Source organism: Gadus morhua, chromosome 7 (genome assembly GCF_902167405.1).
Source record: "Gadus morhua chromosome 7, gadMor3.0, whole genome shotgun sequence".
Taxonomy (NCBI): domain Eukaryota; kingdom Metazoa; phylum Chordata; class Actinopteri; order Gadiformes; family Gadidae; genus Gadus; species Gadus morhua.
The window spans coordinates 30872893-30900734 of NC_044054.1; the positions used below are offsets into that span (position 1 = coordinate 30872893).

Here is a 27842-nt window from a genome sequence, read left to right on the forward strand (position 1 = left end):
TTAAAATAGGAGAGAATATTTTGTTTTTATTTGTTGTGAAGCTATAAAACATTGTTGTTGAGTCTTCTTCGTGCTGGTGAAATATTTACAACTCTGGTGGACAGTACAGTGTCTGAGATTAAAATTCACAGTTTTCGGGGGAGAAAAGAGTTGAGGAGAGGAAAACATTTAAAGCAACACCCAAATCACAAAGTGCAATAAATACCTGGTGGGTATATCTGGCGCCACCTATTGGCCGCAGCCACCAGACACACGCGAGGGACTCGACAGGAAGAGAATCACAGGACAACTTCAATTAAGGTTAACCGCGTGTGAGTCATCGACTACGTGTCGACCGGAGAAGTCACGTGACTAAACAAGGTTCTCAGTGGTTTAAAAAACAAAAACACAAACAAATTATATACAAAAAGATATACGATGGCCTACATTCATTTCTGATCGAACATTCCGTCAATCAAGACATATTTTAATTGATCGTAACACATCGCATATATTGCTGATAACGAACGAGATCAACGTTGGAATGGTGCGCCTCAAATCAAAGCCTACTTTACGACGACACTACGACAGAAAAACAAGGAGTAACGCGCAAAGGTAAACCTTTGCATGAGAACGACTAAACGAAAGGTAAAATCAGGTACTTCAGAAGTGATACTTATTCCTTATGGTTTACTGATAATCTACACTGTAGCTCGCCCTCTCTCTCACACACGGGGCTCTCTCTCCCCCTCGCACGCGCACACACACCCAGACCTCTCCTCCTCCCACCCCCCTCCTCCTCCCTACTCCTTCCGCACGTCCGCTCCACCTGTCACCTGCACTGTCAGATACAGGAAGTGACATCATAACCCTACACACGCTCACTCTCTCTCTCCAGACAGGAAGGGAGACGCTCCTGGGATCACATCGTTGTCTTCCAAACGGACGGCTCCATGCCGCCGTTGCCACGGCAACCGTTCATCTGGAGGGACCTGGGTGGAGGCAAGGAGGACCGCGCCCAGGTCCAGGTGGAGCGTTGAACCCGCGCGCTGTTGCGCATTGCCTCGCTCAAGTCATAAATTAACTCAGGGAATAGAACCGCTGGCGAGCCGGCAAGTACCTCTTGGAGGTGGCTGGTGGTTCTGGTCAAGGACGCCCGGCTGACCGGTTCTACGGTAACCCCTGCAGACCGCTGGCTGCTTCCTCATAAAGAAAACACCTGAAGCTTTCAGCGGTACACAACCAACCAAAGGTCAGAGAGAGAGAAGGGTAGAGACAGTGAGCGAGCGCGAAAGGGAGAGTGAGAGAATCAACCAAAGGTCAGGACTCTCCTCTGATGCATCATATACCAGAGAGAGAGAAAGAGGGGGGGGGGGGGAGAGACAGACCCTGACATGGTCAGTCTATGAGGGTCATCCATTCATCTCCTGGTAGAGCAGTAAATACTGACCTCTCCTTTTACCCGGAGAGCTCTGAGAAGCCAGTTAAGGCGGTAAACTGGCGTGATCTTATTTCCTTCATTTGTTCGAGAGACAGCTAATCACTGCTTCCCTCGAGTAACTTATCTCGTGTGTGTGTGTGTGTGTGCGATTGTGTTACAGTGTCTGTGTGCATGCGTGAGTGTGTGTTACAGTGTGTGTGTGTGTGTGTGTGTGTGTTACAGTGTGCACATCATTTAACAACAAACAACATTTCATGAGCAGCTGTAACGACAGGTGGTCCTCTTCAGAACCTCAGCACTGATCAAGAAGATCTGGACATGTTCTTCAGAGTACAGCATAGATAGAAGAGTACAACAGTATGAGTAGTAGAGTACCACAGAACCAGTGCTGGAGTAGTACAGTACCACAGTACCAGTACTAGAGTAGTACAGTACCACAGTAACAGTACTACCGAGATCGTACCAGGGTTCTGGTGCATTAGAAACCAAAGGATGTCACCTTCATGTAAGCTGCTGGATTCTGTCAGCGCATCGACTTCCCATTCTCTCCTGATCCAGTCCTATCCAGTCTTATCCAGACCTGATCCAGTCTCGATCCAGTCCTAACCAGATCTGATCCAGTCCTATCCAGTCTTTCCTGTCCTAAAGAGTATTGCTGGTGTGTTTCAGAGCTCCAACGTCCCCACTATGAAGGTGAGGTGTGTTTCAGAGCTCCACTCTGAAGGAGAGGTGTGTTTCAGAGCTGCAACGTCCCCACTATATAGGTGAGGTGTGTTTCAGAGCTCAAACATCCCCACTCTGAAGGTGAGGTGTGTTTCAGAGCTCAAACATCCCCACTCTGAAGGTGAGGTGTGTTTCAGAGCTCCCCTCTGAAGGTGAGGTGTGTTTCAGAGCTCCCCTCTGAAGGTGAGGCTGGTTTCAGAGCTCCAACGTCCCCACTATGTAGGTGAGGTGTGTCTCAGAGCTCCAACGTCCCCACTATGTAGGTGAGGTGTGTTTCAGAGTTCCCCTCTGAAGGTGAGGTGTGTTTCAGAGCTCCAACGTCCCCACTATGTAGGTGAGGTGTGTTTCAGAGCTCAAACGTCCCCACTATGTAGGTGAGGTGTGTTTCAGAGTTCCCCTCTGAAGGGGAGGTGTGTTTCCAGCCCCTTTGGGTGGGTTGTGCTGTACGTAGGAGGTCCCCTTGTGACGGATCTGTTCCTTGTGGAGGAACCTCCGCCGTGCTCGTACGCGTGTGTGCTTAAAGTCCTGATCCAGCTGGAATGCTAATGAAACCTGGGGGAAGCAGCATGGAGGCCCAGCTTCTGGTCCAACCTAAAGCTAGAACTGGACTGGATTCAAACTAAAGCTAGGAAGAGCATCGGGGGCTCAGAGAGACCTCTGTCGTCGACCGGCAGAGTTGGGTTCGTTGACGTGGCAGCTCGGACGCTGCCCGGTTCTCCTGGTCCGGCTCGGGGGAAGGGGGGGGGGGGTTCCTCACACGTCATGGGAGGGGAGGTCAGGGATGGAGCTCCGTGCTCTGGTGAGGAACGCCATCTTATCTCTGAGGAGAGAACACCCGTCAGAACAACTGATGGATTCTGTAACACTAGTCGATACAGCTGTTAGCTTCTGTAACACTACCAGATATAGCTACTGTTAGCTTCTGTAACACTACCAGATATAGCTACTGTTAGCTTCTGTAACACTACCAGATATAGCTACTGTTAGCTTCTGTAATGCTACCAGATATAGCTTCTGGGTACTGTTAGCCTTTGTAACACTAAGATATAACTACTGAGTACTGTTAGCTTCTGTAACATTAACTATTGGGTAAAGTTAGCTTTTGTAACTCTCCCAGATATAGCTACTCCGTAGTTAGCTTCTGTGACACTACCAGATACAGCTATCGAGTACGGTTAGCTTCTGTAACATTAAAACACAGGTTAGGTTTTAGGTTTGGTTCTGTGTTAAATAACCCAAGGTCCTCAACAGCAAGCAGCAGGTCCTACCTGAAGTTCTGAACCTCAGGGACCTCCTGACGACTGGTCATCTTGTGGACGTCTTTAGCTGCTGCCTTCATCATCTGCTCCACCCTGTGCTCCTGCTGCTGCTCCTCCTGGGTCTGAGGAGAGAGGAGGGGAGTGGAACGAGGAAGGGGGACAGAAGGAGAAGGAGGGGGTGGGGAGGAGAGAGTGATGAGGAATTTGTTAATTAACAGATTTGTGTATTGATTGATTATTATTTAAGTGACTTACTCTCATTCATTACTCATTGGATCACTAAATGAATCACTAGTTGGATCACTAATTGAATCACTAATTGAATCACTAATTGAATCACTAATTGAATCACTAATTGAATCACTAATTGAATCACTAACTGAATCACTAATTGAATCACTAATTGCCTGTTGATGTATGAATGGCCTGGTCCATTGATTTGACTCAGGGACTGCCGGTCAGAGCCGGTCCGGTCCGGCCCGAGGTGCCCACCTGTCTCTCGGCCCGCCGCAGCAGCTGTCTGAACCTCTGGTCCTGCTGCACCCAGAGGGGCAGCTCCCGGCGGCCCTCCTGCCTGGCCTTCTCCATCTGCTCTTTCAGCTCCCGCAGGACCAGCAGCTCCTGGTCCAGCCGGGCCTGGCGGGTCCTGGACACCTGCAGGTCCATCTCCAGGTCCATGGAGGTGCGCAGCAGACCGTCCAGGGTCTTACCGGCCACGACGGGCTGGGGGACCAACGGGGTGTTACTACTGAGTGCTGGAGTATAACGTCGAACCTTACTCACTATAACTACTCACTGAATACTGTTATACAACATCCAACCTTACTCAGGTAAAACTACCAGGTACAACTACTGGGTAATGTTATGTTAGTTAATGTTAATGTTCTGTAACACTACCAGGTATAAGGACTGGTTACTGCAGTAGGAAACACTACCAGGTATAAGTACTGAGTACTGCAGTAGGTACCACTACCAGGTGTAAGTACTGAGTACTGCAGTAGGTACCACTACCAGGTGTAAGTACTGAGTACTGCAGTAGGTACCACTACCAGGTGTAAGTACTGAGTACTGCAGTAGGTACCACTACCAGGTATAAGTACTGAGTTGTGTTAGCTGCAGTGGTTAACACTACAGGGTGTATGAAGGGCTCACATTATATGGCAGTGTGTAAGAGGAACACCACAGCATAGTGGTTTCTTTTTGGCAAGCCATCAGACCCAGGCACTAAAAGACGTCTTTGTTAGTCGTACTACGCAGACCCCAAGAATACACTCTGACGAATGGATGCTTAACCTCGAGGGAGCACAGAGCTCATCAAACATTCAGCAGCTCATGGAATATTAACGCTCGCTTTCTCAGGACTGAACACGTGACCACCGCTCGCTTTCCCTCGTCCAACCGCTCAAAGACTCCTCTTCCCTCCCCCCCTTTCTCCTCTCTCCTTTCTCTTTCAGACATTCAGAGATTATCTATAATTAGAGGGCTATAGCAGCAGGGCAGACAGGTAAATAGCCAGACAGACAGGCAGACAGGCAGGCAGGCAGGCAGGCAGGCAGGCAGACAGACAGACAGACAGACAGACAGACAGACAGACAGACAGACAGACAGACAGACAGACAGACAGACAGACAGACAGACAGGTCGAGGGGCAGATAGACAGTACCTTCCTAACCCTCATGCTTCTTCGTTCAGAAGCGTTCCTGACGAACGGAGACTTCTTGGAGAGGGTGGAGCTGTCGCTGTCACTACGGTTGATCTGGGGACAGAAATATACATTTAATGTACACATAATATGTAATATATCGAGAGAAATATGCAGCACATTTAATATACAGAGATTGTGCTTGACGTGTGTGTGTGTGTGAGGCTTAAGCATATGTTGTGAAGGCGTGTGTGTGTTTGTTTGCATATGTTGTGTATGCATATGTGCGCGTGTGCATGTGTATAGTGTGGGCCAGTGTGTGTGTGTACTGTATGTGTGTGTTACCCTGCAGATGTAGTGGCTCTGGGGTCCCGGGGAGAAGGTCTTGGACCTGATGACGGTGTTGCCCCTGATGAAGGCCTGCTGGACCATGTGCCCCCCCCCTGGGCCGGGGTCCGGGGGCCGCTGCTTGGGCCGCACCGACGTCCCCCCGGTACTGGTCTCCTTGTTCACCTGGATCAGTAAACACACCTGGATCATTAAAAACACCTGTACCATTATACACACCTGTACCAGTAAACACACCTGGATCATTAAACACACCTGTATCACCTGTAGCATTATACACACCTGTACCAGTAAACACACCTGGATCAGTAAACACACCTGTATCACCTGTAGCATTATACACACCTGTACCAGTAAACACACCTGGATCATTAAACACACCTGTATCACCTGTAGCATTATACACACCTGTACCAGTAAACACACCTGGATCAGTAAACACACCTGTATCACCTGTAGCATTATACACACCTGTACCAGTAAACACACCTGGATCAGTAAACACACCTGTATCACCTGTAGCATTATACACACCTGTACCAGTAAACACCCCTGGATCAGTAAACACACCTGTATCACCTGTAGCATTATACACACCTGTACCAGTAAACACACCTGTACCAGTAAACACCCCTGGATCAGTAAACACACCTGGATCAGTAAACACACCTGTACCAGTTAACACACCTGCATCATTAAACACACCTGTACCAGTTAACACACCTGGATCATTAAACACACCTGGATCAGTAAACACACCTGGATCATTAAACACACCTGTACCAGTTAACCCACCTGGATCATTAAACACACCTGTACCAGTAAACACACCTGTATTATTAGACACACATTGATCATTAAACACACCTGTATCACCATTATAATTAAACACACCAGTATCATTAAACACACCTGTATCACCATTATCATTAAACACACCAGTATCATTAAACACACCTATATCAACAGTATCATCAAACACATCTCTATCACCTGTAGCATTAAACACACCAGTATCATTAAACAGACCAGGATCACTAAACACACCTGTTTCACCATTATCATTAAACACAGCTATATCACCAGTGTCATTAAACTTACCTGTATCATTAAACTCACCTGTATCATTAAACACACCTATATCACCAGTATCATTAAAAAAACCTCTAGCAGTGAACACACCTGTAGTATTAAACACACCTGTATAACCTATATCAGTAAATACACCTGTATCAAACACACCTGTATTATCTAACACAATTCAATAAACTATGGTAATGTATGGCCCTGGTATGATCATGGTATGGTTTTAGTATAGTGCTAGTATTGTCGTGGTATGATACAGGTATAGTATTGGTATAGTTATAGTATGGTCCTGGTATGGTCCTGGTATTGTACTGGTATTGTATTGGTGCAGTTGTGTTTACCCTCTCTTTGATGGGGGTGGTGGTGGTGGTGGTGGTTCTCGGCATCAACTGATCTTCATCATACACCTCTTCCTCTGCTGCCCATTGGCTGCTCTCTGGGTGCAACTCCTCCCCTTCCTCGTGAGGCCCCGCCCCTATGCTGTTAGACATGGCCGCTTGCTGTCCATCGAGCCTGTAGTGAAACACAGTTAGTGAGGAGCACACAGATCACTGGATATTACTAGTTCAGATATTTTGACAGGTTGGTTGGGGTTACAGTTAAGGTATAATACATCTTATATGTTGGGCTTTGATCCTATGGCCCAATGTGATAAACAATGCGTGAATGATACGACAAAGAGCTAAAATCTGACCGATCAGCTTCTTCTGACGCTTCTTCTGCAGCTGGTTCCGGTGCTGGTTCTGGTGCAGGGGCCTCCTCCACCTGGAACAGAGCCGACAACTTTATGGATACTAAACCTCTTTACAACAGCTGGTGCTCAACAACAAATGTATAAATAAAGCATTCACTAGGTCTACAACACTGGATATAGATAACCTTCACTCGGTCTAAAACACTGCATACATAAAACATTCACCAGGTCTAAAACACTGGATTATTACATTTAATGTAAAAAACAATATATATATATATAATAGAGCTGTCAAGCGATTAAAATATTTAATCGTGATTAATCGCATTAATGTCATAGTTAACTATTATTAATCGCGATTAATCGCAAATTATTTTTCTATGCTAAATATCCCTTGATTTTTTTGTCCCATAATTCTTCTCATTTTAATTCTCTTATCAACATGATGAAGTGCATCGGCTTGCCTTGTGCAAATTATTTTCTATTGATAACAACATTGGCATATACTGATCAAAACAGGACGATACAAAAAAAGAGCCTATAGTGCAAATAAACGACTGCTTTGAACAAATGTCATTTGAACATAGCAGTCAGGCTACTGCTTCTTTGTTTTGAGCCCAAATTTTTATTTTTTTATTTATTTTTTTTTTAATAAAATAATTACGTTAATCGCGCGATAAAATTTTTAACGCCGTTAAATTTTGTTTGCGTTAACGCCGTTAATAACGCGTTTAACTGACAGCTCTAATATATATATATATACACACTGGATATATATAAACTTCACTAGGTCTATAACATGAATATGATCTCCATACCTGAGGGGCGAGCTCCGTGACGTCAGCGTGGCTCAGCAGGTTGAACCACCTGCTGCTCTTCTTCTCACTGCACTTCTCCTCCGCCAGACTCACCTGAGCTCCTGCCTGCACGAGGAGGAGGAGGAGGAGGAGGAAGAAGAGGAGGAGGAGGAGGAGGAAGGGGAGAGGAGGGGGAGAAGGAGGAGGAGGAGGAGGAGGAGGAGGAGGAGGAGCAGGAGGAGGAGGAGGAGGAGGAGCAGGAAGAGGAGGAGGAGGAGGAAGGGGAGAGGAGGGGGAGAAGGAGGAGGAGGAGGAGGAGGAGGAGGAGCAGGAAGAGGAGGAAGAGGAGGAGGAGGAGGAGGAGGAGGAGGAAGAGGAGGAGGAGGAGGAGGAGGAGGAGGAAGGGGAGAGGAGGGGGAGAAGGAGGAGGAGGAGGAGGAGGAGGAGGAGGAGCAGGAAGAGGAGGAAGAGGAGGAGGAGGAGGAGGAGCAGGAAGAGGAGGAAGAGGAGGAAGGGGAGAGGAGGGGGAGAGGAGGGGGAGAAGGAGGAGGAGGAGGAGGAGGAGGAGGAGGAGGAGGAGCAGGAAGAGGAGGAAGAGGAGGAGGAGGAGGAGGAGCAGGAAGAGGAGGAAGGGGAGAGGAGGGGGAGAGGAGGGGGAGAAGGAGGAGGAGGAGGAGGAGGAGGAGGAGGAGGAGGAGGAGCAGGAAGAGGAGGAAGAGGAGGAGGAGGAAGGGGAGAGGAGGGGGAGAAGGAGGAGGAGAAGGAGATGAAGTGGGTGTACAACGAGGGTCGAGGAAATCAAAAATAATTGTTGACATCTCTATTATGGATGGCCGGAGGTTGTCAGAAAACAACAACAGGAAGTGCTCAGAGCAGAACAGGAAGTGGTCCGAGCAGTAGGAGGTCAGAACCTACCAGGCAGCTCTCCCGACCCGAACTGCTGGTGTGGCAGACGTCCACGCGCAGCGTCTTCTGCCGCAGTGCATTGTGGGACATGCTGAGGCCGAAGACCTCGTTGACCTCCAGGCTGGGCTTGGGGGCGAAGGCGCGCGTCCGGAACAGGCAGCGGGCGTTCTCCGAGCACGGCAGCACCACCACACGCACGTACCTGGAGAACACGGTTAGAGGTTAGAGGACGGGAGGGTTCCTGGAGAACACGGTTAGAGGTTAGAGTGTTGGTGTGTGCAGCCTACATGTGGTGGTCCTCCGGCAGACAGAGGGCGCTGCAGTTGGCGAGCTGCAGCACGGCCACGCTGAAGCGCTGGTCCTGGTAGCGCAGGCCCAGCTGGACCTGAGCGCAGCCCAGGGACGAGGCCTCGTCGTCGGGGAGCAGGGAGGACGGCTGCTGCCCGGGCCTGGAGGAACCACAGAGGAGGACCAGACACACAGGAAGTCAGACAGGGCACGCAGGAAGTCCGGCAAGACACACAGGAAGTCAGAAGACAAACACCGGAAGTCAGAAAAGACACACAGGAAGTAGGACCAAACACAGAAAGTAGGACCAGACACACAGAAAGTAGGAAAAGACACACAGGAAGTAGGACCAGACACACAGGAAGTCAGACAGGACACGCAGGAAGTCCGGCAAGACACACAGGAAGTCAGAAGACAAACACCGGAAGTCAGAAAAGACACACAGGAAGTAGGACCAAACACAGAAAGTAGGACCAGACACACAGAAAGTAGGAAAAGACACACAGGAAGTAGGACCAGACACGCAGTAAGTAGGACCAGACACACAGGAAGTAGGACCAGATACACAGGAAGCAGGACCAGACACACAGGAAGTAGGACCAGATACACAGAAAGTAGGAAAAGACACACAGGAAGTAGGACCAGACACGCAGGAAGTAGGACCAGACACACAGGAAGTAGGACCAGATACACAGGAAGCAGGACCAGATACACAGGAAGCAGGACCAGACACACAGGAAGTAGGACAAGACACACAGGAAGTAGGACAAGACACACAGGACGTCGGACAAGACACACAGAAGTCAGACAAGCACAGATACACAATTTGATACAGTTATTTTATTTGCTTCTTTTAGTTTTCTTTGTTGTTATTTAGTAAAACTTCCGGTAAATATTTTTTTCTGAGATTGTTTGAACACAGTACCTGCGTTCTGATGGTTCATACACTCCACTGTCCCCGGCCACTGATTCGTCAGACACGGCAGAGGACACGCCCACATTATTAGACCCCGCCCCTGAGGCCCTGAGGGGAGGGGCAGACTCTGGAAAGAGAGAGAGAGAGCGTGATCGAGAGAGAGAGAGAGAGAGAGAGAGAGGGTGGAAAAACAAAATAAGCAGAACGAACGTTGATGAGTAAGGAGGGTATGGAGGGTAAGGGACGATACATGCAGTCTAAAACTGTACTCGGGTCCAAATATAAGACGTAAATAGAAGTGTTTCAAAGAGAGTACATAATGTATCAAGCACGCTTCCACACAAGGTCATAAGGAGGTCAGGGGGGTAGGATGTCCACTGTCCAATGGACACCGTCTGGCTGCTATGACAACCCCCCCCCCCCCACACACACACAGACACACACAAACACTCACAACCTTACATTGGGCCATTTTCATTGAAGTACTCTTCAATGAGTTCAGAGATCAGGTTCTAAATCTAAAGTTCAGAGTTCTAAGTTCAGAGTTCTAAGTTAAGAGTTCTAAGTGCTATGGTTGCATCGCCATAGAAACATCGGCTGTTTCTAAGGAAACAAAGTGTGTGTGTGTGTAGGGGAGGTGTCACCATTTGGACGACTCAGTGATAATCCCTCTTCAATAACAGTACTTATGGTAACACACACACACACACACACACACACACACACACACACACACCCCTGAGGGAGATTAACTGAAATTACAGAGCTGTAGCAAACAGGTAGATAGACAGACAGAGAGAGATAAAACAGACTAGACCAGACAGGTAGAAAGAGAAACAGACGGAGACAGAAAGGCAGATAGACGGACAGAAAGGTAGACAGAGGGACAGACAGGTGATAAAACAGACAGACAGGTAGACAGACATACAGACAGATAGACGGACAGAAAGGTAGACGGAGAGACAGACAGGCAATCAAACAGACAGACAGGTTCGCGGTCTTCTACCTCTTAGTTCTCCTCCCTGCGGGGTGGTCTCCCTCAGGTCCTCCTCCTCCTCTCCTCCAGCACCTCCTCCGTGCTCCTGCGCCCCCTCCCCCTCCCCCTCCTCCTCCCCCTCCTCCTCCCCCTCCCCCGGGGTGAGGAAGGAGGCGGCGGCCAGCGGGGAGCAGGGGGGGGAGAGGGAGGAGAGGGAGGAGCGGGGGGACAGGGAGCCGACCGACGGCGGCGGCGTCCCCTTCAGCCTCAGCGCCTGTAGCCGTGACGACCCCGCCTCCGGGGACCCCTCGGGGTGAGGCCCCGCCCCCGGCCCCGCCCCGCTCACCACCTCGTGCTCGTGGATGGTGGTGATGGCCATGGAGGGGCGGAACCCCCCCCCCAGCAGCAGCTCCAGCTTGTTCTGCAGGTCGGGGTCCATGTCGGGGGCACGCTCCAGGTACAGGTCGCTGAAGCTCAGCGAGGAGGTGGAGCCTAGCGAGGAGGTGGTCGCCAGGGAGCCCCGGCTGCTGCCCGACGAGCAGGACAGCGTGCTGGCCGACAGGCTGGGGGGCAGAGGTCAAAGGTCAGGAGGAGGGCGGGGGGCAGATGTTAGGAGACAGGCTGGAGGGAAGGGGTCAGGTGATATGAGGCAGGCTGGGGGTCAGAGGTCAAAGGTCAGGAGGAGGGGGGGGGGCAGATGTTAGGAGACAGGCTGGCGGGAAGGGGTCAGGTGATATGAGGCAGGCTGGGGGTCACGGGTTAGGCGACAGGCTTGGGGTCAGAGGTCTGATGTTTTGAGACATGTGGAGGTCAAAGGTCAGCTGTTAGACAGGCTGGAGGTCAGATGTGGCGACCGAGGAGTCAGAGCTGACTGTAGAAACTGATCAGGATAAGGAATGGCGGCACACAGAGCCAACAGTGTTGCCTCGGCTAGTCAAACAGCTTTACTCATGTATGACAACAATGGCACCTATTAAGATAATCATCATGATCATATGTCAACTAAAGCTTCAGCATGAACGCATCTCTAAGAACAAGACCAACAGGTCGCGCAAATATTTACACACACTCTTAGGCAAGCGTACAATATGAGGTGAGTGCGTTTGTGTGGGTTTTTTTGTGCACTTCTGGAGCTATGCAAGTGTGTCGGCACTTTTTTTTTGAGGCTGCGCATTTGTGCTAGACCTTTTGTGCTGTGTGTGCTTTGTGTCTGCGTGCATGTCTGTGTTTGCGTACCCGTGTTCGTGCTTTTGTGTTTGTGCGTGCGCGTCTGTGTGCGTCTGTGTGTGTTTTTTTGTGCGTGCGCGTGTGTGTGTGTGTGTGTATGCGTGTGCGTGCGTACCTCTTCAGCTGGGTGTGTAGCGAGGCGGCCAGGCGGACAGAGGACTCCAGGTCCCGGACCAGCTTGTTCCTCTTACAGTGAAGACGCAGTCTGCACACACAACCACAAGGAGCATGAGGAGGAGGGGGAGGGGGAGGGGGAGGAGGAGGAGGAGGAGGGGGGGGAGGATGAGCAGGAGGAGGAGGAGGAGGAGGAGGAGACAAGGAGCATGAGGAGGACGAGGAGGAGGACGAGGAGGACGAGGAGGACGAGGACGAGGAGGGGGACGAGGACGAGGAAGAGGACTAGGACGAGCATGAGGAGGACGAGGAGGAGGAGGAGGAGGACGAGGACGAGGAGGACGAGGACGAGGAGGACGAGGACGAGGAGGAGGAGGACGAGGAGGAGGAGGAGGAGGAGGAGACAAGGAGCATGAGGAGGGGGAGGAGGAGGAGGAGGAGGAGGAGGAGGAGGGGGAGGGGGAGGAGGAGTCAACGAGCATCATGAGGAGGAGGAAGAGGAAGAGGAGGGGGCGCATGAGGAGGAGGAGGAGGAGACAAGGAGCATGAGGAGGAGGAGGAGGAGGAGGAGGAGGAGACAAGGAGCATGAGGAGGAGGAAGAGGAAGAGGAGGGGGAGCATGAGGAGGAGGAGGAGGAGGAGGAGCAGGAGGAGGACGAGGGGGAGGAGGAGCATGAGGAGCATGAGGAGGAGGAGGAGGAGGGGGAGGGGGAGGAGGAGGATGAGGGGGGGGGGAGGAGGAGGGGGAGGGGGAGGAGGAGGAGGGGGAGGAGGAGGGGGGGAGGGGGAGGAGGAGGAGGGGGAGGGGGAGGGGGAGGAGGAGGATGAGGGGGGGGGGAGGAGGAGGGGGAGGAGGAGGAGGGGGAGGAGGAGGGGGGGGAGGGGGAGGAGGAGGAGGGTGAGGGGGAGGAGGAGGAGGGAGAGGAGGGTAAGAGACTATGGTGTTTGGGCAGCAGTGGGGTCTTAACTCTTGGTGGAGGGTGGAGGGTCTTAGGGTGGAGGCTTGTCCTGGGTGTGTGTTAGGGTGGAGGTGACGGAGGTGACGGTGTCTCACCTCTCGGTCAGGGCCTGGCTCTGGGTGTGAGTTAGGGAGGAGGTGACCGAGGTGACGGAGGTGACGGTGTCTCACCTCTCGGTCAGGGCCTTGCTCTGGGTGTGTGTTAGGGAGGAGGTGACCGAGGTGACGGAGGTGACGGTGTCTCACCTCTCGGTCAGGGCCTTGCTCTGGGTGTGGCGCGCGGCCTGCAGGTCGGTCTCCAGGCGTTTCTTCTGGCTCTCGATGCGCTGGGCGTCGCTGGCCTGCAGGTGGCGCGGCGGGCGGGCGTAGCTCAGCTCCTTCAGAAGCTCCTCCTTCTCGTTGATGAGGATCAGGCGGTCGCGCTCCGGGTCCAGCAGGCCGGGCCACGCCTCGCTGTCCAGCCGCGCGATCTGCACCTCGATGCCGGAGATCCTGCAGGAGGAGTCACACTGGTCACACTGGCGCCACCACACTCACACCGTCTACCCACTGCACCGTCCGTCAGCGGATGACGGAGGGCGCGGCTGACGGATGGGGGAGTGGTCTTTGCAGAGGCATACGTCAGCCGAGCCCGAGCATACGCGATCTGATTGGATGACGGATCCGTCGCTGCATGGAAAAGTTGGACATTTTTTAAACTTTCTTGACGGAGCCAACGGAACGGATGGACCCACAATGCATTGCGGCTCCGTCCCATCAAAGTCAATGGGATCCGTCCGAGGGGTTACTCCCACCAACGAGGGGGACAAAACAAACAAACAACGAGTTGGAGCTAACGAGTTTGAGCTAACTGACCCCAACGCGGAGGAGTTAACTAACACTAACGAGGGTGAGTTAACGAACTCTAACGAGTCGGAGCTAATGAGGTGGAGCTAACTGACCCTAACGCGGAGGAGTTAACTAACACCAACGAGGGTGAATTAACGAACTCTAACGAGTCGGAGCTAACGAGCACAGACTGACCCCTCAGTGGACACGGGTGTGTTTATAATGCTGCTGGCGTAGGAGGAACGCAGGGAATGAGGTGAATAAGGATGTGAACAACGAGGAGGTGAGCAAGGAGAGGAATGAGGAGGTGAGTGAGTGAATGAGGAGGTGCCGTACCTCCTCTTGGCCTCCTCATATTTGAGACTCAGGCGAACCTTCTCGGCCAGCTGGTTGTTAGCGCTGCTGCCCACCTGAGAACACACACACACGCACACACACACACACACACACACACGCACGCACACACACACAAACAGACACACACACACGCACGCACACACACACACACAAACAGACACACACACACACGCACAAACACACACACACACACACGCACAAACACACACACACGCACACACACTTAGATACATACTAATGACGAAAGGAAACTGAAAAATGTTTTCCCCTAAGGGGACAACTAATAAACTAACTAATACACACACTTCTTAACACACTCTTAGATACACACTAATATACACATGCCCACAATTAGTTTTTTACTACATCCATAGATATGTACTACATCCATAGATATGTACTACATACATAGATACATAGTACATATACAAAGATACATATACATAGATATGGTCTACATCCATAGATAGATATTTACTACATCCATAGATAGATATGAACTACAACCATAGATATATACTACATCCATGGATACAAAGTACGTATACAAAGATACATATACAGCGATTTGTACTCCATCCATGGACACATACCTAGTCGGAGAGCTCCCAGACCTCCACACATTAGGCTGGATATTAAAAAGGGATCAGAGACCCCAGCCACACATTATCAGATTACCCCCGTCAGGGATTATGCGGGATTACGGCGGATGTGCGCTGACCTCGGCGGGGATGTCTGTCTGCGAGCCGGCCTCGGAGTAGAGGCGTGGCAGGGACAGCTCCGAGGGCCCCAGCGACAGACTGCTGCCCCACAGCTCCTGCTCCGAGCCCGAGTCCAGCGGGAAGCCATCCTTCAGCACCGCCAGTTTCTGGAGAGGAGACGCACGTCAGCTCACTGTCCAACCCCTACCCGACTCTGTACTGTCCAACCCCTACCCGACTCTGTACTGTCTAACCCCTACCCGACTCTGTACTGTCTAACCCCTACCTGACTCTGTACTGTCTAACCCCTACCCGACTCTGTACTGTCTCACCCCTACCTGCTCCTTGATGACCCGTCTCTGTACTGTCTAACCCCTACCTGCTCCTTAATGACCTGTCTCTGTACTGTCTCACCCCTACCTGCTCCTTAATGACCTGTCTCTGTACTGTCTAACCCCTACCTGCTCCTTAATGACCTGTCTCTGTACTGTCTAACCCCTACCCAACTCTGTACTGTCCAACCCCTGCCTGTCTCTCTACTGTCCAACCCCAAACTCTCTGTACTGTCCAACCCCTACCTGCTCCTTTATGACCTGTCTCTATACTTTCTAACCCCTACCTGTACTGTCTAACCCCTAACTGCTCCTTAATGACCTGTCTCTGTACTGTCTAACCCCTACCTGCTCCTTAATGACCTGTCTCTTTACTGTCTGACCCCTACCTGCTCCTTAATGACCTGTCTCTGTACTGTCTAACCCCTACCTGCTCCTTAACGACCTGTCTCTGTACTGTCTAACCCCAACCTGCTCCTTTATGACCTGTCTGTGTACTGTTAACCCCTACCTGCTCCTCAATGCCATGTCTCTGGATTCACCGTCTAAGTAACAGTTACAGTAACCAGTGTTTGACCATAGATGGCGCTGTCCCTTCAGTCTGTATTCCTCTTTAACACCCTCTCGAGTGGCCGCATGCTATAAACTTTCAAAATATAAGACCTACAGGGTGTTCAAAGACCTCCACGATTATCTGTTATCACACATACACACACCAACACTAATTCATCCACACAAATCAACACAGACAGACACCAACACAAATCAACACACACACATACACACAAATCAACAAAGACAGACACCCACACACATGGACCCAGACACAAATTCTCACAAAATCAGCTGTCAACTGCAGCCGGGCAGAAGTGTGTCTGAGAGCATGGGGGGAGGGGTCGAGAGGGAGGGAGAGAGGGAGGGAGAGAGGGGGAGAGAGGGAGGGAGAGAGGGGGAGGGAGAGAGGGAGGGGGAGAGAGGGAGGGAGAGAGGGAGGGAGAGAGGGAGGGAGAGAGGGGGAGAGAGGGAGGGAGAGAGGGAGGGGGAGAGAGGGAGGGGGAGAGAGGGAGGGGGAGAGAGGGAGGGGGAGAGAGGGAGGGAGAGAGGGAGGGAGAGAGGGGGAGAGAGAGGGAGGTAGAGGGAGCGTATGTGTTGCCGACCTGTATGAGGGCTTGCTTCTCCTTCTCCCCAGAGGAGATGGCGTCCCTCAGGGAGTGCACCTCCTTCATGATGGCCTGGGCCTCCTGGGGCTGGTAGCCCTGGGGACAGCTGGACACCTTCAGGTCGATCCTGGAGGAGAACCACATCAGTACTGGTGCTGGTTCTACTGCTGATACTAGCACTCCTCATATTAACTAGCGGCCCTGAGGATGAACAACACCCACCCTTTCAGAGTCTCGAATCCCTGCTGTTTAAACTGCAGCTCCTGCTTCATAGACGACAGGTCTCTCTTCAACCGGTTCACCTGAGATAGATTGCAAGAGTGAGGGGGAGAAGGGGGGAGGGAGAGAGAGAGAGAGAAGGAGGGGGATAAAAGGGAGGGGGAGAGAGAGAGGGAGGGAGGGAGGGAGGGAGAGAGAGGAAGAGAGAGACAGAAAGGGCGAGAGAAAGGGAGGAAGGGGGAGAGAGAGAGAGGCACAGAGAAAGGGAGGGAGACGAGAGTGAGAGACAAAGACAGAGACAGATAAAGAGAGAGGGAGGGAGGGGGAGAGAGAGAGAGAGAGAGAGACACAGAGAGAGGTAAACAGAGACAGACACAGACAGAGAGAGAGAATGTTAACGTGTGCTGCCCGATACAGCAGTATGGATTATTACCCAGTATTGGGGATTGGTTCTTATTGATATGATTGATACGTTGATCATCTCTCACCCTGCTCTTAGCTGTGATGATCTCCGCCTTCAGGATCTCTGGATCGTAGCGGCTGGATGAGGACGAGCGAGAGTTCACTACAGAGAGAGAGAAAACAGATAACCTTAGTTCACTACAGAGAGAGACCACAGATAGCATTAGTTTACTACAGAGAGAGAGACAACAGAAAACCTTAGTTCACTACAGAGAGAGAGACAACAGATAACCTTACTTCACTACAGAGAGAGAGAGACCACACAGATAGCATTCGTTTACTACAGAGAGAGAGAGACCACAGATAACCTTGATACACTACAGAGAGAGAGAGAGAGACCACAGATAGCATTACTTCACTACAGAGAGAGAGAGACCACAGATAGCATTACTTCACTACAGAGAGAGAGAGAGACCACAGATAGCATTACTTCACTACAGAGAGAGAGAGAGACCACAGATAGCATTAGTTTACTACAGAGAGAGAGAGACCACAGATAACCTTGATACACTACAGAGAGAGACCACAGATAGCATTACTTCACTACAGAGAGAGAGAGAGACCACAGATAGCATTACTTCACTACAGAGAGAGAGAGACCACAGATAGCATTACTTCACTACAGAGAGAGAGAGAGACAACAGATAACCTTGATACACTACAGAGAGAGGCAAAAGAATGCCTGAGTCATTCTTAATTTGTCTCCATGAAACAACAGTGTGCGTGTGTGTGTCTGTGTCTGTGTGTGTGTGTCTGTGTCTGTGTCTGTGTCTGTGTGTGTGTGTGTGTCTGTGTGTGTCTGTGTGTGTGTGTGTGTGTGTGTGTGTGTGTGTGTGTGTGTGTGTGTGTGTGTGTGCGCGTGCGTGCCTCCTTACAGCTGGTCTGCGAGGTGCTCTTGTTCCTCCAGGTGTCGTGGAGGAGCTGGTACTCCTGCTGGGCCAGGAGGAGCCGCTGCTCCTTCACCTGGTAGATCTCCTCCTGGGCGCTGATGGCGTGGTGCGCCACCTCCAGGTACTCCCTCAGCATCACCTCCTGCTCCTGCTGCCACTGGGCCCGCGGGTCCTCCAGCTGGGTGCTCTCTGGGGGAGGGGGGGGGGGGGGGAGGGGGGGGGGGGGAGGGGGGGGGGGGAGGGGGGGGAGGAGGAGGGGGGAGGAGAGGGAGGATGAGTAACATGTCATTACTGGTGTTGTCGTCATGGTTACATGTACTTACTGGTGTTGTGGTTGTCATGGTAACATGTAATTACTAGTGTTGTGGTCGTCATGGTTACATGTACTTACTGGTGTTGTGGTTGTCATGGTAACATGTAATTACTAGTGTTGTGGTCTTCATGGTAACATGAAGTTACCGGTGTTGTCGTCATGGTTACATGTACTTACTGGTGTTGTGGTCGTCACAGTAACATGTAATTACTAGTGTTGTGGTCGTCATGGTAACATGTACTTACTGGTGTTGTGGTCGTCATGGTAACATGTAATTACTGTTGTTGTGGTCGCCATGGTAACATGTACTTACTGGTGTTGTGGTCGACATGGTAACGTGTACCTACTGGTGTTGTGGTCGTCATGGTAACGTGTACTTACTGGTGTTGTGGTCGACATAGTAGGCCCCGACCACCGGGTCGTAGGCCTCCTCCCAGCCGATGGGAAGTTCATCTCCGATACAGTCGGCGAAGGACAGGGGTTTGGTCTGCCTGGAGAACACACAGGAAGATTTTCACCGGGACGAAAACCATCGGGAATACTACTACCAGGAGTACTATCATCAGGAATACTACCTCCAGGAATACCATCACCAGAAATACTACCACTAGGAATACAATATTGGATAAAACTATATGGAATAATAATCAAAATATTGATTATTCCCAACAGGATATTTTCCCAAAGGAATTGAATAATTATTAAACTAAACTTTGTGTGTTGGAGCGATAATTCATGTGTAGTGAGGTCTTGTAACCTCAGACACACACACACACACACACACACACACACTCACGGTTGCCACAGTTATTCATCAGTACCAAGAATGGAATGCCAGAACTCCCCCCAACCGCCTGCATTCCATCACACACACGCACACACTGCACACTCCACACGCACAACCATAAACACACACTCCCCACAGACACTCAGTGTAGCCTCAGTGTAGCCTCAGTGTAGCCTCAGTGTAGCCTCAGATTAGCCTCAGTGTAGCATCAGTGTAGCCTCAGTGTAGGGCCTAAAAAAAAAATTTGTTCCGTTCCAGTTTCCGACCGACCCTGTCAATATGTGTGACCCAAATTATTTTATGAGCTTTAAAATAAATGAATAAATAAATAAATGTAAAAAAAAAAGTTTGGATGCAAACTATAATTACGTTTCTGTACAGCACCTCAACTGTCCTCAACTGACAACCAACAGGAACCAAACTTCTTTTTTATAGATATATATACTGTATAACTATATAGATATTTATCTATCTATCAAAATTATCTGATGCTCAGGGCACAGTTGGCATCCGTTTAAAGCACTCATGCAATTCAGCAATTCTTGTTCCTAAATAATCCAATTGACGCCTTGAGTGTAGCAGGTGCAGCAGCTACTGCTTTGTCAGAGGACAGGGGAGTCCAGCCCGTTCTCCGTCGCTGGACGAGGGCAACGAAACACGAATACCCAGAAGTAGGTCATAGGGCCGTCACCAAGATCCATACGTAACATTGACAGCCCTTCACTACAGTGGACGCCATTTGGTAAGCAATGCTCGATATCAACAGCTAGCATAGCATCAATGCCTAACTGCTAGGGTGCCTTGGTTTGAAGTAAGTGTGAGCTGTCATGGCTACCAGAGATAACCTAATAACTTTGCATTGCTTATGGTTGCTGAGATGTTGAACGTAGGGCGATGACCACAGCCACTAACTCAAGTTACCAAACCCCTTCCAGAGCCACCTTATCAAACATCCTCATACCAGGTTGGTACGAAACTGATAAGAAAATGCAAGCTCATTGTTTGAGCTTGCAGTGAGTCAAAGGCAGCCGTTGCAATAATCCCTAGTAATGGATGGAAGTACCCCACTGCATCACTGTATCACAGTCACACTCCAGGATGTCGGGTTTTTCTTCAGGCCTTCCAGCTGAGAAGGCCTGAAGAAAAACCCAGGGAGAGGGACTGAAGTCCCAGGCAGAGGGCCATGAGACCCAGGCAGAAGGACTGAAGACCCAGGCAGAAGGACTGAAGACCCTGGCACAGGGCCTGAAGGCCCAGGCAGAGAGCTTGAAGACCTGGCGAACTGGTGGGGGGGGGTCAGTTGGTTAGAGCGGGCTGGCACTCAACTCCTACTCAGCTAAGAGGGCTAAGGTAGCAGAGGGACCAGATACAGCCTCGCTGGGAGTCTGGCCAGTTATCTTCTTGTGTACAGGACGATGAGGATACTTCTTTGATGTACATGGAGTGTAGTATCAATATGGAGCGTAGTATCAATAAGGGTATCAATAAGTATCAGTATGGACAAGCACCATCAGTATAGATATCAATCACATCCTTAGATAGATACCCTGACCCCAACATGTGGTTCCTAGAGCTGCAGTGACTCTCCACCAGGGGGCAGCATTCATCTGGTGGCTGCTCCACTAATGCTTGTGCTCACTTTGTTGTTGCCCTGCGAAATACTCAATATTAAAATATTCTAAGTGCTTTATTCCACAAGCCTGAATACAAACACACAAACACACACACCCCACATCCACACAAACATTTATCACTACATACTCACAACCACAAACATCCCCACACACTCACACACCAAAGAAAGCATTGTGAAGCAAACTGGATCCTTTAATGCTCAATAATGAATGAGACTCCGAGAGAGGGGAGATCCCCATTAACACACATACACACACACACAGAGACAGAGAGACAGAGAGAGAGAGAGAGGAAGAGAGAGAGAGGGAATTTCTCCCAGTCCTGGTGGTTTGAGACTGGGAGGTCAGTCCTGATGGTTTGACTGGGAGGAGATCATTCCTGATGGTTTGACTGGGAGGAGATCATTCCTGATGGTTTGACTGGGAGGAGATCAGTCCTGATGGTTCTATTGGGACCAGGTTAGTCCTGATGGTTTGAGACTGGGAGGAGGTCAGTGCTGGTGGTTTAACTGGGAGGGGATCAGTCCTGAATGTTTGAATGTTTTACTGGGAGGAGGACAGTCCGGATGGTTTGACTGTGAGGAGGTCACTCCTGTGTAGTTATCTGGAAGCAGGTCAGTCCTGATGGTTTGACTGGGAGGAGGAGGTCAGTGCTGATGGTTTGACTGGGAGGAGGGCTTGTGTCCAGCTAGGGGTGCATCTTGTGTTCAGCGTCAGCAGCAGGAGACCCTGGCCCAGGCCCCGTTCCGCTTGCTGACTGAGCGGAGCCCAGCACTCTCACCTAGCCGCCGGGAGCTAGCCGCACAACCGGTTAATCCGGTTTTACTGGCTGGGAAAGAATGTGCGTGCACATTTCAGCTGAACGCACGCGCCCACAGGCATGTGAGTGAACCACCCCCTGCTGGGACCTCAAACGCCATGGTAATGCCACCTGTCAAGGCTGGAGGTGGCTAACATGAAACTAGCGAGGCAGCATAGCTAACTAGGCAGAATATCTAACCAGGTAGCATAGCTAACTAACCTGGTTAACTAGGTAGCATAGCTCACTGGCTAGCATAGCTCACTAGGTAGCATAGCTCACTAGGCCACATAGCTATGCGGTGAGTCAGAGAGTGCAATATACATTCCTCACCTCTTTTATTATCAGGCATTCAAATATGTTTCATAGGTGTTCAAGGTTCATCCCCCCCCCCCCCCCAACACACAGCTCCATCTCTTTTTTAATGCTCTCATTCATCTCTGTCTCTCTACATATCTGTACAAGTTCAAGTTCGATACGCTTCATTGGTGCGAACTTCACGCGAACATGGAAACTAAAATATGAAAACAACATTGCCTTGAACAAAACAAAAACGTCTCTGCTCTCACCCCCTCTCTCCCTCCCTCTCTCTCTCGCCCCCTCTCTCCCGCCCTCTCCCTAAACCTCCCTCCCTCTCTCCCTCCCTCGCTCGCCCCCTCCCTCCCTCAACGTGGTGACTGTCAGATAACATTCCATTCAGCTGGTAGAATGTGTTGGGTGCGTCACCACAGGGGTTGGAAGGACAATATGGCAGACTAAGGAATGTACAAACACAACAGACTAACCAGGAAACCACAGATATCTTAAATTACCGGAACAATCTCTACTCCTGATGCAACCCACAGATACCTTCAATTACAGGAACAACCTCTTTTCTTTCATGATGGAACCCAGATACCTTCAGCTACTACAGCAACAACCTCTTCTCCTGATGAACCCAAAGATACCTTCAGCAGATATCTTCTCCTTATGGAACATTGCATAACACCACACCAACCTTCAATAGTCCTATCTTCAAAATGTAAAGATAGGATGAAAAGCCAGCTACGAAAGTTACTATTCGTCTTCATGCTCTCAGTTACTTCAGCATTAAGTTACAAATTACTTTGTAACTTTCAGGCAGAAGTCATCGGTCGATCTGTTGGCCTGTCATACGTGGGCCTCCGTTGACCGTAGGCCTGTATCGACAGTAGGCCTGTCATATCATGTGGGCCTCTCCGTCGATCATAGGTCTGTATCGACCGTAGGCCTGTATCGATCGACCGTAGGCCTGTATCGACCGTAGGCCTGTATCGACAGTAGGCCTGGGTCAAACTTGGCCTGGGTCGAGTGTAAGCCTGTCACAGTAGGCCGCTTGATATGAAGACTCAAAGTTTACAAACCATGCACGGACCTTGCTAGGGTTTTACTTTTAAACCACTAATTTGGGTACCTGTAATACCCTACCGAACTGACATTGTGAATGCGGCGGTTCCATTGCCTCAAACCAGTGGAGACAACCGGTGATGTTCCACAAGCAAGACGCTAGAAGTCCCTGGAGTCCACCAGGCAGCAGCAGCTGACTAGATGGTAGGGCTTTGACTCCGAACTTCGTTATTCGAATATAATTAGAATATCAAAAAATAAATCAAAATTCGAACAAATATTAGGCAGCCCTTAGTATTCAAACCTGTTATGGGCAGGCCAAGAGGGAGAGACGTCGGAGAACCCCACGCAGTCTATTCATAATATTGTAATGACCACGGAAGAGCCAGTGAATGAAGTATTGATTAGACAGCGATTTATTAGAAACCTAATAAACCGTTGGAACACGCAAGACCGGTAACCATAGCAACGCCGGTAAACAAACATCGCGAAGCCCAATCAAGGTCTTACTGAAGGCATTTAATGGTCAAAACATTCTTAACAAATATTTGAATATTAATATTAATAAGCAAACAAACTTCGAATAGGATTTTTTTAGGCAAAAGTCAAAGCCCTACTAGATGGTTGGTCTGTGGGCTGCCTGTGGGCTGCGGTGGACTGTGTGATGATGACCAGCAGATTGTAGTCATGATAAAGAGAAGTAGTAATTAACCTGGCAAGGGTGCAAGGTATTCAGGCATGTGTAATAGTTTCCAACAGAAAAGCACATGATTTAACGTGCTGAGTCCACAGCCCCCAGCAGACCGGTCTACTGATGACTACCAGATGAGAGGAATTACTTGAAATGCTTTGACGAAACCATCGAATCAACGGTTTACCATGATTACTATGACTTTCCCACAAACCATGTTGGCTATTTAGAAAGAGGCAGCGAAGGTAGGAGAATAAACCATTGAACCACCATGAGAGCTGGACTGTAGCCCATGAAACAGTCCTACCAGAGAACCAGCCTGTAGCCCATGAAACAGTCCTAACAGAGACCCAACATGAAGGCCAGTCTTTAGCCCAAGAAACAGTCCTATGGTGCAGGCCAAGCTCGGCCCATCCAGATTCTGTCAGGACCGCTTTGGGTCAAAGCACCAGGTAAGAGACAGAGTCCACAGGACAGGCTGTGTATGCTCTCTTCATTGGCAGGTCGGCTTCACATAGTTGCCGGTACCTGCAGAAATTACACTTGATACAACCCAGTCCTGATCATCAAGACACAGACTCTCCTCGTTTCTGGCCCAGCTCAGAGTCATGTGTCACGGTGAACTACAAGTATGTAAAGTATGCACTTGTACGTTCCCGCCACCACCTGAGCTCAATGATGCTCTTGTGCATCGCTCACACGGAAATACTTGCCAAACACCTCAGGCCCCCTGAGGGGGAAGCAAAGCCTGGCGCCTGCACAACAAAACGTACACCGATAAGAACATTTCAGCGAGGCTGTGCTCTGATCATTGTGTGTTCTCTTGGTACTATTCCCTTAGCAGGGGGTTACTGTGGTAAAGCCATCCTTTGGTCTCAGAGCCATGATGTCCTCAGCAGGGCCAAGCAAAGGAGCAGTTGGAAAAAAAAAAAAACAAAGCTGGCCGTAAGCCTGGAGGAATTCAGGGCCATTAAAGGATTTGGTATCAAAGTCTGGGGGTCTTTAGGAGCCTACAAGGAGCCTTGTGTAACCAGCGCTCTGTGGAGCGCCCGAGCTGCTAGACCCCACCAGGCATGTATGATAAGCCTATTACACTGCATGCTCTGCCCTGCATGCTCTGCCCTGCATGCTCTACCATAGATGCTATAACATACTATACACTATATGCTCTACCATAGATGCTATACACCTGCATGCTCTCTACCGTAGATGCCATATACACCTGCATTCTTTATCCTGCATGCTCTACCATAGATGCTCTACACTGAATGCTCTACCATAGATGCTCTACACTGAATGCTCTACCATAGATGCTCTACACTGAATGCTCTACCATAGATGCTCTACACTGAATGCTCTATCATAGATGCGCTTCACTGAATTATCATATATGCTCTATCATAGATGCTCTACACCTGCATGCTCTATCGCAGATGCTCTACCATATATGCTCTACACTGCATGCTCTACCATAGATCCTACAACATAGATACCGTCCACCTGCAGTCTCTACCATAGGTGCTCTCCCATAGATGCTATACATCTGCATGCTCTCTGCCATAGATGCTATACACCTGCATGCTCTATCCTGCATGCTCTACCATAGATGTTATACACCTACATGCTCTCTACTATAGATGCTATACACCTGCATGCTCTATCCTGCATGCTCTACCATAGATGTTATACACCTACATGCTCTCTACCATAGATGCTATACACCTGCATGCTCTATCCTGCATGCTCTACCATAGATACTATACACCTGCATGCTCTCTACCATAGATGCTGCCTATACCCTTCATGCTCTGCCTGTGCTCTCTGATTGGTGGACCCCATGTAGCTTTTGTCCAGACGGTGATGCTGTGGGGAGTGGGAGGGCCGGGACCCATCTGACCACCGTGAAATATGAGGCAGTGGTGCTTCCTGTCCCACCACATGACCCACCTCCTGTTACCAGGAGGTGGGGGTACCTCTCGGGAAGTCAGACCCGGCACCTTCCCTGTCGGAAGCGGCCCCTCCACCACCTCCATAGAGTGGGTGCCTCGTCACTACAACCACACACACCCTAACCCGATCCCCGCAGACCATCACCAGCCGGGGAAACATCTACATTAATCTGTGAGGGCTTTAAACCATCAAACAATAGGTGTAGACCAACAAACCAAACTTTACTACTATTTATCAAGTGTTTCTTTACATAGAGAGAATTATTTTTAGATTCATGTAATTAATTAGCCGGTTGGGGTACAGAGATGGGTCATTATGGAGCAGGTAGGGGTTAGACAGTACAGAGACGGGTCATTAAGGAGCGGGTAGGGGCTAGACAGTACAGACACGGGTCATTAAGGAGCCGTAGTACAGAGACAGGTCGTTAAGGAGCAGGTAGGGGTTAGATAGTACATAGACATGACATTAAGAAGCATCTAGGGGTAAGACAGTACAGAGACAGGTCATTAAGGTGGAGGTAGTGGAAAGGGAGCATCATGCTAAGGGACGGTTGACATTGGGTATCGAAACCAGAACCTTTCATTTGGGATTCAAAAACAATGACTGTCCTGACCCAAGCCCCAAATGTGTCTTACCTATCTCTCGGGTCGATCCAGCTGGTGGCCTGGTGGATGTGATCAATGTAGTAAACTTTCCCGTCAAAGTCGCGGGCTTCCTCCCAACCCTGGGGCAGTGGCTGCTCCTTCCTGGGCATGTCAGACGAGTCTCCATCAAATACCCCGCCGAAGAAATCCTCTAACCCAGTACCATCCAGCCTGGCCCTGTTTTGACTGCTTCCCCCGTACGGGACGTCGCTTCAGTGCTCTTCTCCATCTTGATGTCCTTCAGATTCCCGGCCGGTGGCGGTGCCGATTAGGCGGTAATCCACATCATGGTCCCGCCGTCCCAGCATCCACTCACCGCAGCGTTCAAGATGTAGTCGGGATAAACGGTGGACCCGTTCTACTTGAAATAGTTTGCACTTGAATACAACTTAATTCCCGGAGTTGATGACCAGCCACTGATGTCCAGAAGTTGATCAGGATTCACGGCACTTTATTAATCCACAAGGAACCTGTTTCGTAGTAGTTTGAACCCTCATTCACAAACACAACATATGTAAATGTGCTCCCAGACAGGATCGCTCCAGGACGAGCATCCACCCCCTTAGACTTCTCCTCTTCACTGGGGATTACTTCTTAGGACCCATGTCCACGATCCATAGAGAATAGTCTATAGCACAGACCACTTCATTAACACCGAACTTCATAGAACCGGTTTGAACTTAAATCCATGTGTCAGCTGGTCTCATCTGAACTCCTGCAGACTCGAACCAGGACTCCTTTAGACCAGGGCCCGTGTAGACCCGAACCAGGGCTAGTTTAGACCCAGACCAAGACTAGTTCAGACCCAGATCCGTTCAGACCAGTCCGGGGGTCGACCAGGACAAGTTTGGACCGGGACTAGTGTAGACCCAGAGGTTCACGGTCCGCCTCCATGTTGGTTAGCCTAGCCGAGGCTAGCGACTCGTTCACTAAACACTAAACTGCTGTCTCCGGTGTCCGCGGGGTCCCGGTGGGTCTGCTACGTGTCCCGGGCACCGTATGCACCTTTCCTCTGAGTTCAGATGAGTCTGAAGGAGTTTTTTCTTCTGTTTTCCAGGGGGGGAAGTAGAAAAGTAGATCCCCGTAGACTTGTTGGGTCGGTCGCTGCTGGTCGCTCTGACGAAGACTCGCGATGGAGCCTGGTGACGTCACCTCAGTGTACAGGTGATCTCTCTCTCTCCCTCTCCCTCTGTCTGTCTCTCGCTCTCGCTCCCCCTTTTTTCTCTCTGTCTCTCTCTCTCCCTCTGTTTCCCTCCCTCTCTGATTCTCTCTATCTCCCTCTCTCCTTCTGTCTGTCTGTCTGTCTGTCTGTTTCTCTCTATCTCTCCCTCTGCCTCTCTCTCTCTCCCTCTGTTT

General features: G+C 50.2%; 1 protein-coding gene across 1 annotated transcript; it reads right to left on the bottom strand.

Annotated features, from left to right (window-relative positions):
* On the bottom strand, nt 1–27724 carry wwc1 (WW and C2 domain containing 1). Its single transcript, XM_030360704.1, has 22 exons — nt 26478–27724; nt 18998–19107; nt 18289–18492; nt 17440–17516; nt 16955–17034; nt 16730–16859; nt 15261–15407; nt 14519–14592; nt 13601–13846; nt 12398–12487; nt 11086–11618; nt 10089–10206; nt 9163–9324; nt 8885–9077; nt 7991–8095; nt 7173–7243; nt 6820–6991; nt 5390–5557; nt 5066–5158; nt 3895–4125; nt 3412–3524; nt 1–2963 (listed from the first exon to the last, which is right to left on the bottom strand). The coding sequence occupies exons 1-22, from the start codon at nt 26594–26596 to the stop codon at nt 2897–2899; spliced, it is 3303 nt and encodes a 1100-aa protein (XP_030216564.1). The 5' UTR covers nt 26597–27724; the 3' UTR covers nt 1–2896.
* Between the last annotated feature and the right edge of the window lie 118 nt (nt 27725–27842).